Genomic DNA, 18,448 nt, shown 5'->3' with positions numbered 1-18,448 from the left:
GGTGTCTGGCTCCGCCACGTGCCGAGCCCCGTTCCAAGATGGCCGACCCCGTGGCAGAGGCCCGCGCGTCCAGTCCGTCTTCGGTCTCTACTATCAACGCTCTCACACAAGGCTGCGCTTTTGTGTCCCGGAAGACACCTGTTCGCCCCCACCCGCGACCCTCCCCGCCCGCCTCGGCCTCTCCCCCTCGGCCCCGCCCGCCAGCCGCTCGCCCGCCCCCTCTGCTCTGACAAACTGCTCGCGGCTCCTTTAAGCGGAAGGATCTGCAGCTGCCGGCGCTCCGCCCTGCCTCCGCCCCCCGCTATATGACAGGGAAGCGGCAGTGACGGCTCCTCTTTCCTCCGTGGACAGCAGCCGCAACATCGCCGCTCTGTACCCTTCTCACCTCTGCCCGGACACCAGGAGCCGCCAAGGTGAGCGCTGCGATGCCGCCGCGGGGGCGCGCGGCTCTTCACGGGAGCAGGCGCGCGCTCCTAGACTGGCGCGGGGCTCCGGGCGCTTCATGGGAGCAGGCGCGCGCTCCTAGACTGGCGCGGGGCCCCTGACGCTTCATGGGAACAGGCGCGCGCTCATAGACTGGCGCGGGGCCCCTGTAGCCGTTGCCGGGCTCGTGGCGGCTGCCAGTTTAAGTAGACAAGGTCTGTTTGCGTCACAGTTCCTCAGGAAGGGCGCGAGCTTCAGTTGGGTTCCAATAGCGATGGGGATCGTTTGACGTCAAGAGGCGCGAGACGCGGCGCGAGCCTGCAGGGGGGATGGGCCCCCGTGTCTCTGGCAGGGACCCGCAGTGACAGCGCGAGGCACCTGTGACGCGCAGGTCTGCAGTGACGGCGGCGCCCGGGTGTATGCGGCGCGAGCCCCCCTCCCCCGCAGTCTGTCCGCGGAGCGCCTGGCCTGCGTGCGCGCGCCTCTCCAACCCCCCTCCGAATGCACCATTAGTCCAGGGGGCGCGAGCCGGGGGGGACGCGGGGCCATGGAGTTCGAGGTCGACCGAGTCATGGAGTCCAGGCTCTCTTTCGCCGACCCAGAGGACGACCCTGATCTGGACAGTGACCCGGAATGGGTGGGTTCACGCGCCCCTGTGTTGTGGTTTGTTGCCTGGGTTCTGGAAGCTTCCAGAAGCCGGCTGGCTCACGTGCGGTGCGCGCTGATGCGTCATGCATGGCGCGCACGATGACGCCACTTCCGGAGTCACGGCGTGCTCCCGCAGACAATGGCTGGAGGGGGCGGCGGGGCGCATGCGCGGCTCTGGTGGGGGGGCCTCGAGGGGCGAGGGAGGGGGCCTGGGCAGGTCTCCTGTGCCCCCGGGGGCTGAAGAGGCGTCATGAGTCCCGTGTGTGTGAAAGGGTGGGCTGGGGGTAGCTCCCGGCGTCACGGGGTGCTCGAGGCGCTGCGGGGGGGGGGGGGGGGAGACACGCAGGACTCCGAAGAGCGAGGACAGGTGTCATTCGCTGACCTTTGCACTCCAGCTGTCAGTGGTGGCAGGGGAGCAACACTGCCTGGGGTCCATGGAGCCTGTCCAGCGGGGCACCCCCCTTGTGCGTACGCATCGTGCGTGATGTCCTTTAAGCCGGGCACACGTGCCTCGCCACCCGCTGCGGCTCGGGGTTGGCTTTAGTTAGTCTTGGGGTTGTGCATTAAAGATGTCTCCACTCGTGTCAGTTGGACTCCTGTGCCCTCTCCTTCCATCCCGAAGGATGGGGCGTTGCATGTCCGCGGTGGTGTCATGTCCTAAATGCTGCTGCTGTGGAGTCCTTTCCACACTCTGCACCTGCGTGGGCGGGCAGCGGCGCGGGCTTTCATCTCCCATTAATGTCCTTGGCTGCCTGGAGCAGTCTGATGCCCTCTGCAGACAGGGACGCGGCTCCTCGTTGCCACGCAGCGCTGCCCGTTGCCCCAGCGGGCAGGGAGGGGTCGGGACGCGCCCGACCGTTGTCAGGGTTACCCTGGCGCTCCACTGCTGCTTTACACCTGTTTGTAATCGATACCCCCCCCCCCCCCCCTCCCAGCAGGTGATCGTCCCAAGCTCCCGAAACATTACTATGAAAGTGATCGATTTACACCCTTAACCGTCTATTTGTACCAAGGCATTCAGTGTCTATGTCCATAGTGACAAACCCCTAATCCATTGGGACACGCTTATTCAAAACCAATATAAAAGAATTTTCCCTGGGTTATGTTAACTAATCAATAAGATACTTTGCAGTTAGATTATTCAACCAATACTTACAGGGCTGTTCCAGAGGCAATGTGAATATAAATCACATATATTTCAAATACTATTCATGAAATACTCAATCATACGAATCATTCCTTAAATTTCGACAGAATAAAAAACCTAGCTTCTGAACTCTTGGTGTTTTCGCGGCGGAAGAGCCGCGATGGCTGACGTCGGGGTGATGCCCCGAGCTGCGGATCTCTGCACGAGGGTCCGGGGCAGGTGATTGTTGGGGGCTGGCGTGGACGCACAGATGCGCGGGGGCGCCTCGAAGTCTCTCTAACGGGTCTCGTTCTCTTTCAGATGCCAGAAGAAGTCCAGCATGCGGAGGAGGAGGTGGAAACCTTCGCCTTCCAGGCCGAGATCGCGCAGCTGATGTCCCTGATCATCAACACCTTCTATTCCAACAAGGAGATCTTCATGCGGGAGCTCATCTCCAACGCCTCTGACGTGAGTACCGGGGGGGGGGGGGCTGAGGCCGTGGTTTGGGTCTGCCAAGGGTGGCTCTGGATGCAGAACAGTGACTCCATGCATGTGTATCCCGTTCCTGCCTCCCTTTTACTGGGTGGTCTGAGCTAACCCCCCCGAGCTGTAGTGCCTCTTCGTGATGCAGCTGACATTTCTTTTCTAGGCTCTGGACAAAATAAGATACGAAAGCCTCACGGACCCCACCAAGCTGGACAGCGGCAAAGAGCTGAAAATCGACATCATCCCCAACCCGCAGGAGCGCACCCTGACTCTGGTGGACACTGGCATCGGCATGACCAAGGCTGACCTCATCAACAACCTGGGCACCATCGCCAAGTCTGGCACCAAGGCCTTCATGGAAGCGCTCCAGGTAGGCCGCGCTGCGCCTCTGCTCCTGGAGAGGGCTGGGTCTGAAGTGTGGGGGCGCTGGGTCTGAAGTGTGGGGGCGCTGGGTCTGAAGTGTGGGGGCGCTGGGTCTAAAGTGTGTCTCTTCTTGCTTTCCCAGGCCGGTGCAGACATCTCCATGATTGGGCAGTTTGGAGTGGGGTTCTACTCCGCCTACCTGGTGGCCGAGAAGGTGGTGGTCATCTCCAAACACAATGACGACGAGCAGTACGCCTGGGAGTCCTCTGCCGGCGGCTCCTTCACGGTTAAAGTTGACACAGGTAGGACCCTGCACTTAAACCTCATATAATGTGAGGGTGGCTCTACTGCGCCCTGGCTCTTGTTCCAGTAACTTGTGGGCCCATTTCCTTATGACGCCAGAGCTCTGCAGGGATGTAGTGTTGCCGTACTAGAATTTAGTCTTCCGTTGGTCGCCCACTGGGTGACAACCTTGCTGCTTAACTCCTTTGAGGCCATGAGTGCAGTCCCCCTGTAGGGTTAGGTCACCCCACTGCTCACCACATTGTTCATTACCTGAGTGTCGTCCACCGAGGCTGCAGGGTTACCCCTCAGACAGTTAATGTAGCCCGAAAGAATCATTAGGACACTTCCTATTTGCTTGTGTAGCCTACAAAAAACCTAGAGATAGGTGGTTGAAACCTGTTTGTAGGAATTTAGGGGTGAGGGAACATAGATTAGCCATGCGTATTTTACAAACAAATGTCATTTCTATGCATATGATTTGTGGGGTGGCTAAATATGTGGCGAATGCTTGGTTCATTAGGTCAAAATTTTTGCCCACTGTCTGAAATTACTTTTATGTTAATAATTTGTTTACTGAGGAAATTTTAATTTTTGTGTATAGCTATTTTGGATCTTGTGTGTTGTACTTTTATGAAACTTGTTTCGAATAAAGTATTGATGAGTTAATGTAGCCACCTCCTTTGGGGGAGAACTGTGCGCTTCTGCCCCCTTTCCTGAACGTGCATAGTTAATGTCCCAATATTTAAATGTTGCTGTGTTCCCAAAACTGTTAAAACCTATCTTTTTCCCCAACAATGTCACTTTTCTAATAACGGTTTAATCTATTAATACAGTCCTATCTAACGCCCACCTCTTCCTTAGCCCCTACTTTTGATAAAAAACCTACAGACATTACCACTGCAGAATGGCCTGATAAGATTGCTGGAATGTGTGATGCTGTTTCTATGTGTACAAGAAACTTCTATAAAGAAGTGATGTCTATACTTTTTACTAAAACAAGTAAAATCCCTTGTTCTTTAGCCAAATAGCATACTTTTTAATCTAGCAAACATGACTTCTGGAGGTGCTGCAGGACCTCTGCCTCAGTGCCTATGAGGCCTGTGTTGGATAGAACTGTGGGCTCTGCCAGTTCATTAACTGGTGATGGACAGTGTTCTTGCGCCTTTAACAATAGCGACCTGGATCACCTATACTGAAACCAAATTCACACACACCTGGCATCCACTAATCCAACACTTCTCCAAATTGGAACATTCTCTCTACACCCCTTCAGCTTCTCGAAGACTCCTATCTTGACACAGGGACCCCCTCATCTGGATCCCGGGCTTATCCAGCGAAGCACCACCATTTGTTCCCCTGGCCCTCCTGCAAACGTGTTGGCCTCCCTCGTTATTCCCAATTGTATGTTGATCCTCCAATTGGTTTTTTAAAATCTATATTGAGTCTTTACCCTCCTATATTTCCTGAAAGCTTAGGTCACTAAGTCACCGATAGACCTGCACCTCGAATTACACTGGTTTTGTCAAATGTCCGCTACAGTACAAAAACATGAGGTCTACTAGTGACCCAACTGTCAAATGTGTAGGCGACGCTTATTCCTTATTTAATCTTCAATAAACAGATTTGACTATACACACTGAAGGGGGATGGGGGTGACCTTGGAGTTAGCGGGCCTTTTGCCCATAACTAGCAGTCCATCATCTTGGGTTTGCTGAGGGGGGAATTAGTGCCCGAGTGCTGAAGCGTAAGGCACTCAATCCGGTCAAAAACCGGATAAGGTGAGCAAAGATCATTCTTTAGCTCACCCACCACCCCGTTTGGACCAAGCCATATGCAAATCAGTCTTGACCCTGCTGCTCATGGTAACGGTCCAGCCAGAACTGCCAGGCCCTCCCTGGACCAGAAAAAAGTGTTCTGGCCTAGGATGCATGTTTCTGGTCCAGGAAAGACCTGGCTTGGCAGTTCTGGGCTGTCTCCATGAGGAGCAGGGTCAAGACTGATTAGCATATGGCTCCGTCCAAACGGGCGGAGCATGGTGAGCAACAGAACCATGGATTCAACCCATATCTGACATGGGGTGAGTGCCTGAAGTTTCAGCACTCCGTCCATCTCCTTGTGTTTGCTTTGTTCGCTCGAAGTTGGCAGGTAACGCCAAGACGTGGGTCCCTTCCTCACACTTAGCTAGCCTAGCTGAAACCGGTCCAGGAAAGATCTGGCTTGGCATTTCAGGCTGGACTGTTCCCATGATGGATTCCGTATTTCGGTGACTTGTCCAGCTGGACAGTGGTCAGCATGTATTTTTCATAACAAAATATTTGAAAGAATATCCTTCAACAGTATCACGGTGTGGGGCACAAGCCTGTATCTCAAATACACATACACTTTAGTACACTCAAAGTGAATAGAAAGGGCTTCGAGGCAAAAAGCTAAATTGTTCTTTTAAATCAGTGTGAACAGATATTATCAGATGGGTCATTACATAAACATTGCACATAGTATACAAACTATATGGCATTGGAGTATGGTGGATAGCGTTTCGATCCCACATTTAAATCACAGGGATCATCAGGACATTTCATAAATGCCTAATAACAAGCCTCTCGAACCATGTAGTTGGCATGGGTTGGATCCAGGTGAATGGGTTAAATAACGGGGGTCACCCAAGTGGGGACCGGTAGGCAGGAATCAAGAATCCGATTTTGTTCTTACCACCTGGTAATACTGGGTCAGTCGGTATAGTCTCCGCGAGCTGGGGTAGGTAGCCTACCCCAGCTCGCATCGACTAGGAGGAGACTATACCGACTGACCCGGTACTACCAGGTGGTAAGAACAAATCTGATTCTCGATTCCTGCCTACCGGTCCCCACTTAGGTGACCCCCGTTACCAAGCCATGCTAACTACATGGTTTGAGAGGCTTGTTAGGTATTTATGAAATGTCCTGATGATGATCCCTGTGATTTAAATGTGGGATCGGAACGCTATCCACCATACTCGTGTGCCATATACAGTTTGTATACTATGTGCAATGTTTATGTAATGGCGCATCTGATATCTGTTCACACTGATTTAAAAGAACAATTTAGCTTTTTGCCTAGAAGCCCTTTCTGTTCACTTTGAGTGTACTAAAGTGTATGTGTATTTGAGGTACAGGCTTGTGCCCCACACCGTGAGACTGTTGAAGGATATTCTTTCAAATAATTTGTTATGAAAAATACATGCTGACCACTGTCCAGCTGGACAAGTCACAGGAATCCATTGTCTGTATTTATTTCGTTGGTTTATCCTGTGTAGCATGGGACCACTGTTTTAAAAGATTGTTCCCCGATGTCCTTTGCTGATTTACTTGGGGTCCCTTGTTGTTTGAAACGGACTGTTTCCATGGGGCCCAGGGTCATGACCGATTTGCTGGGTCTGAACTCGGGTGTCTTAATGGCGTTAAATAACTGATGGATTCAACCCAGATCTCCTGATTGGGATTGTGGCTAAAGTTTCCGCACTCTGACCATCTTCTGTTAACTGATTCGTCCTCCTGACCCCCCCCCCCCCCCCCCCAAACCATGTTTTTTTTTTTTAAAGTAGACTGCAGCTGGCACCAATGTCTTGTGGTAGTTTTACACCCTTTTTTAGACATCTGTCAAGACTCCAAAACGATGTGGAAATGTACTCTTTGCAGTGGCTTCAACTCGTTTTTCCTGCCTGTAAGATGTGTGTTCTTTACCGGGTCACTGGTGGGAGCTGATGTCGTGTGACCCGGCTGCATTACTTGTGCCGAGGCTGACTTTGCCTCTTTACTTTCTGTGCTCAGGTGAACCCATCGGCAGAGGCACCCGAGTGATCCTGCACTTGAAGGAGGACCAGTCCGAGTACCTGGAGGAGAAGCGTGTCAAGGAGGTGGTGAAGAAGCACTCCCAGTTCATCGGCTATCCCATCACCCTTTATGTACGTCTGCCCACTGTCTTTTAGGGGGCTGCATGGTGTGGCATCTTCTGGTTTAGGATACCTACTAATTCATGGTGCCTGTCTAGTCCCTAGCAGGCTGGAGGGAGGGTGTTTCTTGTCTCAAACTGTGCCCTCGGGGCAGCAGTGGATGTAGCAAACTCTGGAAGATCCAAGTTTGCTATTCTAAATACAGTTCTGAATGTTTGAGGTCCGGTCTGCTCCACAATTCACCCTGGGAGGTTGACTCCCAATTCCAGCCAGGGCGAAGTTCAGGGACAAAATATGCTTCTCCTGGGCTGAGTATGTGCTGTTTGACCACTCCAGTGGAGGCTGGCTTGAAGTGGGTACGTGTGCAGGGGTATGTAGGGAAGCCCCACAGCCCACATTCAGGGGTTGTGGAGGGCAGGGCAGGTGAACCCTGGAGCCAGACCTAGATATGAACCTCTGGGGCTGGAAGGCTGCACGCTTCAGGTGACCGCAACCTTTTTGAAGGTTGAAAATAGACGTTGCAGTTTTTACTGGGGCTCTTACCCAAAGTTTCTTTTTGAGACCAGTTGTAGGGCTGTTCCTCAGGTTCGCTGGGTTGGAGGTGGCGGATAAAAGGTTGTAGGGTCTGGTGTCTGCTGCAGGGTGTCAACCCCCACCTTAACTATCTTGCACTCTGCCTTTCTTCCAGCTGGAGAAAGAGCGCGAGAAGGAGATCAGCGACGATGAAGCCGAGGAAGAGAAGGTGGAGGAGAAAAAGGATGAAGAGGAGGCTCCCAAAGAGGACGAGGACAAACCCAAGATAGAGGACGTGGGCTCTGACGACGAGGAGGACGGCAAGGAGAAAAAGAAAAAGACCAAGAAGATCAAGGAGAAGTACATCGACCAGGAGGAGCTGAACAAGACCAAGCCCATCTGGACCCGCAACCCCGACGACATCAGCCAGGAAGAGTACGGCGAGTTCTACAAGAGCCTGACCAACGACTGGGAGGACCACCTGGCGGTCAAGGTGAGAATCGGCTCTGGGGGGGCTCTGCTGGCCTGTGGAGGGTGGGGGAGAAGAGCCTGACCAACGACTGAGAGGATCACCTGGCGGTCAAGGTGAGAGCCGGCCCCCTTGGTGCCTGGCGAGGGTGGGAGTATTGGAGGGGGGGTAGCTGTGAGGCTCTGCTGGCTTTGTGGGGGGATATGAGGGAGTTCAAGAGCCAGACCAACAACTGGGAGGACCACCTGGCTGTTAAGGTGAGCGACTCTGTTGGCCCCCTTGGTGCCAGTGGGGGTGGAGAGTATGGGGGGAGGGTTATCTGTGAGGCTCTGCTGGCCCGGTTAGTCCTTGTGGGGGTGACATGTGGAGTTCTACTAGACCTTGGCCAACAACTGTGAGGACCACCTGGCTGTGAAGGTGAGCTACTGCCCTAGGGGGGTTCTCTGGACCAGTTGATAATTATGGAGAGTATGGAGGGGGCCAACGGTGAGGCTCTGCATGCAGCATGTCTGTACTACGTCTTTGACACTAGTGCAGGGAGGGTCTAGTTTTGTCTTATGAATTTTATTAGCATAAATGTATCAAACTAACCGCAAATCCAATGACTTGCAAACCCAGCATAAACCCATCTCCAGCTACAAATGCTGGTGGGGATGTTGTCGTTTTAAACTTAGTGGCCACTGTGAAAGCTTACTGTGCAGAAGTTGAGGGAATCTGCCCCAGCACGAATGGAGTAACTGGTTCCGGTACTGCCCCTCACAGTCGCAAAGGAGCAGTATCATGCAGACCTAAAACTAAGCTGGCAGGCGTGGTGCCAAGGGAGCAGAGTGCCAATTCGAGTCCCCAAGTGTCCAATGGCTCTAGGTGCTAGGCCTCGCCATGTCTGGGTTTAGATGAGGGAGGGGACAGTTCCTAGACGTTGCCAGTTTGTTTGCTTTATCTCATGCTATGCACTTTTCCAGCACTTCTCTGTGGAGGGCCAGCTCGAGTTCCGCGCCCTGCTCTTCATCCCCCGCCGAGCCCCCTTCGATCTCTTTGAAAACAAGAAGAAAAAGAACAACATCAAGCTGTACGTGCGCAGAGTCTTCATCATGGACAGCTGCGACGAGCTCATCCCGGAGTACCTGAGTAAGTCCTGGGAGTAGGGTTTGTCTGTCTGTGCATGGGGCCTGTCTGGTATCACCCTGGCTTGTTCAGATCTAAACGCCGCTTCTCCTTTCCAGACTTTGTGCGCGGCGTGGTGGACTCCGAGGACCTGCCCCTCAACATCTCGCGAGAGATGCTGCAGCAGAGCAAGATCCTGAAGGTCATCCGCAAGAACATCGTCAAGAAGTGCCTGGAGCTCTTCTCCGAGCTGGCGGAGGACAAGGACAACTACAAGAAGTTCTACGAGGCCTTCTCCAAGAACCTCAAGGTGAGTACAAACAAGGGTGGGAAGTCTGGTGATGAGCAAACTGACTTACAGAAACTAGTGTGTTTGTATCACACTAATGAATTACAACAATTTCATAATTCATATTTTGAAATATTAGTACTGTTAATTTCCAAGCTGTTTAAATGTTAGGAAAACTTCTTAGAGCTTTTTTTATTTTAAAATGATGGTCAAGATACTTCACTTGACAAACCACTAAGTAAAAGTGCCATTTTCCAGGAGAAGATCAGCAACCATTTTTAAAGACTTGGCCTCTGTCCTTAAGCACAGCCAATGTTGTCCATATATAAAGGCCTCTGATCAAGGCATGAGCTGTAGATTGTATACTTTAGGATAGATCGCCATCTGGTGTTAAGCTTTGTTTGCACTTTGGTGCACATGGGCATCGAGATTGTTTAGATCGGACTCTCCATAGTGAGTACTTTTTTGGCAGCCTAAGTTTCTTGCACAAGTGAACACTTGTGCAGGTGGTCGCGACAGTTTTGCTTGGGGCTTTGACACTGTTTCAATGCACCATCAGCATGTCTGAACTACTTTTTACTACTCAATTTAGAGGGGCACAGTCTTGTTTACTCTTCTGTCCTGACTTGCTCGAGTGTAGAGGGCCTACCAACTTTGCAGACATGAGTTGGATGTATGTTTATTTTCTCTCGTTGAAAGGAGTATGCTACCTAGCCTACCGGATATAGGTAGTGTGAACTGTCACAAACCCTAAACCAGTACAGCAAGCCTTTCGAGTCGGACTAGCAGAGGCCAAGGTGATGAGCAGGAGGGTTTGAATGTTAACATTATGCTTTTCCATGCTTGTTTCTTACTACTGCTTCACTCTTTACACCCCTGACCTAAAGTATTCCTGGAAGTAGTGTTTCCAAACTCTGGTTTCCCCATTCAGCCCTCTAAGCTCATGTCCTGGAGTACCGCGTTGAGCTGCCTGAGAATGTGGTAAGCTTGGCAGTGAAGACCAGAAGTGATTACTTAGGGGCCCAATTGACCACTCTGCATTAAGTTTTAGTGAAGAGCTGTGTTGACCAGTGGCCCGTTCACTGACCCAGCTCCCACAGTATGCAGCTCAGACTCTGTGTTAAAATGGTGGTTTGGCTGTAAAAGCTGTAGGCTAGGGCATCATCATCCTTCAATCTTAACGTTTTTTAGGCCAGGAATCCTGACAGTGCTGCAAAAAACGAATTTGTCTGCTGCAAAAGTGCTTTTAATGCTGCAAACGTAGCTATTTGATGCCGCAACACCGGGGTTGTGGTTGAAGGCAGATCACCTGTCTGAGCTGCGTCACCATGTACACTCCAGATTAGTAACGGTCCCTGTCATCTGCGCACTAGCATGCATTAACGCACAGCCGTGTTACCATCACTCTTGCTTTGTCTTTAGCTTGGAATCCACGAGGACTCTGCCAACAGGAAGAAGCTGTCGGAGCTGCTGCGTTACCACACCTCCCAGACTGGCGATGAGATGGCAGCGCTGACAGAATACGTGTCCCGCATGAAGGAGAACCAGAAGGCCATCTATTACATCACTGGTAAGTTGCTTCCAGTACTAGGGGTGAAGAGGGACTTGTATGGCTACTTGCAGAGTATTTAAGATGTGGTTAAGAGGACCGAAGTTGATTCAGTGGAGTGACTTGTATGGAGGTTTGCTGGAGTATTAAAGATTTGGTTGGAGTAGGACTAGAGGGCAATCTGTGTAGGCTGAAGTTGTAAAACCATCAGATAATGTCAACTGCACTTTTGGTGTCGCTCTTAAACTGGATAAGAAATGTAAAATTCCCCCACCAGCCATAGTTTGCTGTGGAGCTGCTGCTAGTCTAATGCAAATTAACCCTTTTGTGTTCAGGTGAGAGCAAGGAGCAGGTGGCGAACTCTGCGTTCGTGGAGCGTGTTAGGAAGCGTGGCTTCGAGGTGGTGTACATGACTGAACCCATCGATGAGTACTGTGTCCAGCAATTGAAGGAGTTTGATGGAAAGACCCTAGTCTCTGTGACAAAGGAGGGCCTGGAGCTGCCAGAGGACGAGGAAGAAAAAAAGAAGATGGAGGAGAGCAAATCAAAGTTCGAGAACCTGTGCAAGCTTATGAAGGAGATTTTAGACAAGAAGGTTGAGAAGGTGAGTCGGTGCACAGGGTGCCACTTGGATAGGGAGTGTTTAGCCACAAAGGGATTGGGTTTTTCTGCTGCTGTGTATGTTTGAGTGGAGGTAGGCTCTGGAGTATAACAAAGTTAAAACACTGGTGGCTTGCCCTTGTCCCATAAAAAAAGTCAGTTATGCTTGCGGTTGAAGGTATGAAGTACTGTCAGTAATAGACTGCCATAATGTCCGGCTCCTGCCTATCGGTCACCAAAGCATTGTTAAAGGCATGGTAGCTGTAGATATACATGCTCTGCATACTTGTAAATGTATGTATACTTGTAAAGCGCACTGTTACCCCATCACTCGTGGCATCCTATCGCTGTATACTGCTGGGGAACCAGTCCTGCCTTTCCCTGCGCAAAGCAGACCAGGAGAGTTTGATTCCTGGCACTCAAGATCCCTAGCGCTCTGCTGCTCACCTGTACCTCTAGCTCCTCCTGACCACTTAAATGACTTTTGGCCTACACCAGGTGCATTGCTGTCCTGGTGTGTGGTGTGCGACTAAAAGTCCTGAGATGGAAGCCGGGACTCGGAATATTAATCTGCTGACTGATTTGTAAAATAGCCATATCGTTTTTTAATCTGCACTTGCACTTAAAAATATTTTAGTAAAACCTCGCTCATCCAATCCATTTTGTCGGACACTGCCTAAATACCGCTGGGCTGTAGCGGGGTACTCTCCCTTCCCAATGACCCATTTCTGCCCAGATTACATTGCCAAATCGCTGCAGCCGAGCAGGTGCTGCTTGGGGTACCGCCATTTTGGGTGAGGAGCAGGGCAAGCAGTCTAGTGCTTCGCCCCTCACGTCCTCTGCTGCAGAAAATGACCTACTTACCCAGGAGGCGCAGCGGGGGGTGCCGAAGGCGCACCAAAGGCAAGCCCGTCTGCGCCCTTCCGTGAAGTCTGGATCTCCTAGTGCCCCAGCTCAGTCCCTGAGGACAGTCATTCCCTCCCATCCTGCCTACCATCTCGAACCTGATTAACACCTCTTTATCCTCCGGCACTGTTCCACCAAGCTGGAAGCAGGCAATAGTGAGCCCTTCTAAAAAAAACAATCTAGACCAGAGGAATCCAGGAACTATCGTCCAATCTCTACTACCCTGGATAAGTAAAATCGCAGAGAAACATGTAAATAACACCCTTACAGAATTTCTAGAAACTTACTGGACATGTCACATCTGGGTTTTGTCCCATGCATGGGACAGAAACCGCGCTCTTGGCTGTGACAGAGCTAGAATGATTACTGACCAGGGTGGCACTGCGGCCATTATTTTATTGAACCTCCGTGCCGCATTCGACACAGTAAATCACGACATCCTTTTACAGAGTATCTCTGATCTAGGAATTACTTCCAGGGCAACGGCATGGATTCAATCCTTTTCTGTCAGACCGCTCTTTCTGAGTTTGCGAGGAAGTTACATCGCCCAGTAAACCTCAGTTGTGGGGTTCCTCAGGGCTCCCACCTGAGCCCCACACTGTTTAATATCACCATCGCTGCTAGTGATATTTTGCTCCTGTGCTGTAATTTTCAAAAGTCCATTGTTCATGACGAGCTGGGCTAGTCATCAGCCTGGCAGGAGGCTACTTCATGACGAGCTGGGCTAGTCATGAGCCTGGAAGGGGTGAAATACATGCGCCCCCTTGCTGAGATCTGCCCTTTTGGTGTCCAAACTGTATATCATACGCTGAGACCCAGCTGGTGGTAACACTGAATCACCCTTCAACCCAGCGAAGTGATCTAAAGGGCTGCATGGAAGCCGTCTGTGCTTGGATGACCCAGTCATATTTAAAGTTAAATGGAGACAAGACTGAGCTAATGATACTAGGTACTTCCCTGTTAAAATCCATCGACTCCATCTGGGCACTCATTGGGCTCTGCCCCCGAACCTAAAGACACCATTAAAAGCCTGGGAATTTAGATGGATAAAACGCATTCAACTACCAGGCAGTAAAACGGTCTGCTACCTGCCTAGGTATCCTCGGGCTTATCTGTAAAATCCTTCCACTCCTCCAAGGCAGATCATGATCCAGGGCCTTCTCTCTCGGCTTGATTTTGGGAACGCCCTCTACCTTGGAGCACCTCCTACAACCCTCAAAACTCCAGGTAATTCAAAACTGCGCCGCCCGCACTCTCCTGGGCATCCCTCACCACCAACCCGTGAAAACCGAACTTGGATCTCCACTGGCTACCCATTAGGGAAAGAATAGAGTTCAAAAGCCTGTGTATTGCCCACCATGCTTTTTGGAGGAAAGGAGCAGCTCTATCACACCCTGGTCAATCCATACATTTCCCCCCAGACCGCTTACGTCGGCACATGCCTTCCGAGTGAGCAACCCCAGGATTCAAAGAGCGAGATGCAGAGGGCGAACCTTGACTGTGAATTCAGACAGACTTTAAAACTCCCTACCCCTCTCACTCCGCTCAGAGCCCAATCTTCTTCCCTTTCGGAAAAAATTGAACTCTCCTGTTCAGTAGATAAAGTTTCCTCCCGATACACACTTGTTAAATCATTAGCGCTAGGACGCCTGCGGGTAGCTATCACACTCTATAAAAACTTATAAAAGACAAAAAATAAGTTAGCCCGATGCGGATGCATGCCACCCTTTGGTGGGTGAGGGTTCTTGTGAACTGGATTATCCAGTTGACTAGACTTATTCTTGGTTGGGTTGAGTTTGAGGTAGTAGTAAATCTTGATTTGACATTCATTCCCTGTAAGACCTTAATGTGTATTGACTTTGACTCTTGAGACAAATGCTTTCGCAGCCGTGGCTGTTGGTACAGAGTCTTGCTGCAAGTAGGTCTATGGTAACGGAACATCTCCACTTCACAGGTAGAGGTAAAGGGTCTAGTCTACCAAAGATTGCTTTAAAGGGTCTCTGGAATTTAATAAAATATCAACTTGTCCATGGGGCAGGTCGCTTCATAAATCTACTTTCCCTGTAACAAAATCAACTTTTCCCTTTTGTGCCATGTAATGCGACAACAAATTACGGCAGCAATCTCATAAAAGAGTTCGGATATAACCTCTTTTTATGCCAGGGCTCGTACCATAGTAGGGTTGCATACTAGTAATTCCCTTATGCTGCCACTTTTCTGCAGGTCTACATACTGGGCTGAAGGTATTGGTAAGAAATAGTTCAAGGGTTGGAATGCCCTTTTGAGTCTGTGCAAACCTACTAACGCACGTGTTGGGTTTGCACCAAATCTTTTCCAATCTTTTTCCGTACTGAAAGGTTGGAAATTTACTCCTGACAGTCGCGGACGTAAAACTTGAGGAAAAGGAAACTTGAAACATTGAGATTTTCACATGAGCCAATCTACACATGCACATGTGCTCATACTAAAATGCAGTTCACAATTTCTAGGAGTACTATTTCTTGGCCTACTTCTGTAACTTCTTGTGAATTCATGGAAACTGTATATATGCACTTAATGCAAGGATATATACCATGGATGCACTTTTGAGACTTTCGTTAATAATTGGGCTTCTAATTAGGCGTGGCGTTAACCATGACCTATTGTGTTTAACAAACATTTGGTCTCTCGCTCTTCTCTCCGTCTACCAGATTGCTTCACTGTCGGTGACAGTATTCTGCTCTTTGACAAGGAGCATGTGTGTTTTGAGACCAAAAACAATTTTTGCTTTTGCCAATGCTTGTTAGAATGGTGAGGGACAAGCAGCTCGCCCACTGATACGGTTTTACAAAAACCATGCTTTGGGGAAATACAAGCATACATGAACATGTTGCTAAATGATGCTGCAAAGATATCGTACCTAATCTTACAGTAGCAACATTTTTTTCCTACTTGCATTTTTTAAAACATTTTATTTTGAAAGCAAGAATCATCACTTGCTTTAAAGCTTCTGCAAATGTTTGCATATAATCAGAGCATTATACATAGCCTCATATCTACACATTTATACTGAAACCACCGTCAGTAGTGCTGGCAGAGTTTACAGTGTTTTACTTTTAGTGCTCACCCTAATAATAAGGGCTTTGCATTAATGAACCATAAATACAAGCTTGAACAGCTTTGAACACATGGACACAAATATTACCTTAACTGCAGACCTTGCCCTTTCCTGTGCCAAAAAGTGATACTGTAAACTAGCAGCCAATGGGTTTGTGCTGTAGGGGGTTGGCCCTACATGTCCCAAGGACAAAATACACTTAAACTTGTCGCCCTTGACCCCAAACAATATATCCCGAATATATCCCGGGAGTCGGGCTGTAGGAATTCCACATCCCTGTCTGCTAGAGCACATTTACAAATTGGGGCTAATTTGGTTTGATGCTGACCAATTCATTCAGAAGGGTTGACAATACTCAAGCAACAGGGCAAAAAGTGACTGCACTTTATCCAATTTTTTTATGGTCTAGTTGTTTTCTGGGTGCCAAGAACCTGAAGTCACATACCCCTAGACTTCCAATGGCAAACACAATGGTTCAGCACTCCCACACAGTAACGATGGTCGATCATAAAGTATCAGTTCGGTAGGACTTAAAGTTTTCTTCTTTTATTCAAAATCTTCATACAAAGCGTAGCCAACGAGTTCACTCCAGAGGACTTCTTCAGAGCAAAAGATATGGAGATTATGTCAAAAGTATTTCAGAATATAATATTCAAAGCTTCCAGTATACGTAGCAATGGTAGCCTTATTTTAAGTAGAACAAGTCAATTCTTCAAATTAGGTATTCATCTTTGACAGTCAGAATGGTGCCAATATTCTCAACCAATTCCTATGGTCTAATCACTTTATTTGCGACGTGTCGGCTCACCCCCGATCGCGGCTTCGAGTTTGTAACTACTATTGCTTTATATGAAGATTTTAAATAAAAGAAAAAAAACTTGAAGTACTACTGAACGGATTCTTTTTTTATCATTCAGAAGGGTGCAGTAGTCTGGTTGTCTATGAGGTTGACTAGCCATTTAAAACCAGTAGGCGCATCTTTCTACATTAACCTTTAGCATTAAATTTCTAAACTATCTAGTTCCCATAAGGGAGTGACCCACTATGGTCTTGAATTGTTTTTTTGGCTCACTTTGTTAAAAGTAACTTTAAGAAGTGGTTCTGCTGCAAAGACTTATGCTGAACAACCTTTATGCGTCTAAAACCTGCATGATCACTGAATCCTAAAATGTATTTTTCCCCCGGTAGGTGACTGTCTCCAACCGCCTTGTCTCGTCGCCCTGCTGCATTGTGACCAGTACCTATGGTTGGACCGCCAACATGGAAAGGATCATGAAGGCCCAGGCCCTTCGCGACAATTCCACCATGGGCTACATGATGGCCAAGAAGCACTTAGAAATCAACCCGGACCACCCGATCGTTGAGACCCTCCGACAGAAGGCTGAGGCAGATAAAAATGACAAAGCTGTCAAGGACCTTGTGGTCTTGTTGTTTGAAACGGCGCTGCTGTCATCTGGCTTCTCTTTGGAAGACCCTCAGACACATTCAAACCGCATCTACAGAATGATCAAGCTTGGGTTAGGTGAGTGCCATGTGAGGCATGCTACCTTTTACATGTTGAACTGTGCTTACTTCAAAGGTTTCCAAACCCTCTGGTCCTGTTAAGTAAACTAGCGGTCTGGTTGCAGGCTTGTGAAAAGTAACCTTGTTCCTTAATTGTTTTTGCTTGTAGGAATTGATGAGGAGGAACCTGCTATAGAAGAACCCGTGTCTGCCACGACAGATGAGATCCCACCTCTTGAGGAAGATGAAGATGCATCCCGAATGGAGGAGGTTGATTAAAGCACCGCACTGCAGGCTGTGTAACACCAGGCATGCTGCGGCAATTTGTTTCTCAAACTGACTCCTTGCAATTGCTACACGCCTCTGTTCTAGTGTTTGTGCCCGTTTGTTTTTCTGGCGAAAGGGTTGGAGAGGTTACTGGGCGGGGTAAGGCCTAAAGTCAAGGCCTGCATACATCAAGATGAATGGCGTCCAGCCAGCTGCTGCTTTATTTTGCCCCGGAGTAGTCGGGGTTGTGGCATGTGGGCAGATGGAGCCCAGGACTGCCACATAGTGAGGTAGTTTACACCGCAGTAGGTCGGTGTTATCCTCCCTTTTCTGCTGGATCTAGCGTCTTGAATGTTCCCCGCATCTCTGGGACAGACCCCAACCTGCTCTTATTGGACAGGTGAGTCCACTCTTCCCAGAAGTTGTAATTGTTGCAATTTTTGTTCCATTGAGATTAAAGTATACAGAATAAAGAATGCCGTTTTTACACTGACTGTTGCGTAGTGCGATCTGTAATGGTTCAAGTTTTGTTTCAAGGTTGTTTGAATTGAGGCATATAATTTGCATCCCCAAGCCAAGAGCAAAGTGTATGATGGAATGTGTGGCTGCAGATACACATGCTCTGCACTAGATGGCAGGAGTTTGCATAGCTTGTGAATCTGCAGCACTACATGCCACAAATAGATGCTTGCAGTTAATAACGTAATCCTTCCTTGCCATGCATAGTGGGCCGTGTTTGCGTACCTGCTGACCCTGTATTCGCGTCCCTGAGCATCTTTTTAAAGTTGTCAGACCATTTTTCCAAATATAATGCACAATGGGTACAAACAAATGTTCAGTGGGCATCATTCATTGTCTGGTGAGCTGTTGATCGCATTTTGTTCTGCCCGCT

At 49.3% G+C, this 18,448-nt stretch overlaps 1 protein-coding gene across 1 annotated transcript; it reads left to right on the top strand.

The window, feature by feature from the left end:
- Nucleotides 1–332: 332 nt before the first annotated feature.
- Nucleotides 333–18,049, top strand: HSP90AB1 (heat shock protein 90 alpha family class B member 1). Its single transcript, XM_086925859.1, has 12 exons — nt 333–413; nt 2,519–2,665; nt 2,847–3,053; nt 3,189–3,348; nt 7,138–7,271; nt 7,948–8,265; nt 9,204–9,369; nt 9,465–9,655; nt 11,057–11,204; nt 11,519–11,787; nt 16,975–17,308; nt 17,459–18,049. The coding sequence occupies exons 2-12, from the start codon at nt 2,519–2,521 to the stop codon at nt 17,566–17,568; spliced, it is 2,184 nt and encodes a 727-aa protein (XP_086781985.1). The 5' UTR covers nt 333–413; the 3' UTR covers nt 17,569–18,049.
- The last annotated feature ends 399 nt before the right edge of the window (nt 18,050–18,448 follow it).

Source organism: Lissotriton vulgaris, chromosome 6, assembly GCF_964263255.1.
Source record: "Lissotriton vulgaris chromosome 6, aLisVul1.2, whole genome shotgun sequence".
In the NCBI taxonomy this organism is placed as follows: Eukaryota; Metazoa; Chordata; class Amphibia; order Caudata; family Salamandridae; genus Lissotriton; species Lissotriton vulgaris.
This window is presented reverse-complemented; position numbering and strand designations above follow the sequence as displayed.

Bases quoted from the DNA above. Each gene is read 5' to 3' on its own strand.
- HSP90AB1 (XM_086925859.1), top strand. From the start codon at position 2,519: ATGCCAGAAGAAGTCCAGCATGCGGAGGAGGAGGTGGAAACCTTCGCC. The intron at 3,349-7,137 runs GTAGGACCCTGC...TTCTGTGCTCAG, and splicing joins CACGGTTAAAGTTGACACAG to GTGAACCCATCGGCAGAGGC. The intron at 17,309-17,458 runs GTGAGTGCCATG...TTTTGCTTGTAG, and splicing joins AATGATCAAGCTTGGGTTAG to GAATTGATGAGGAGGAACCT.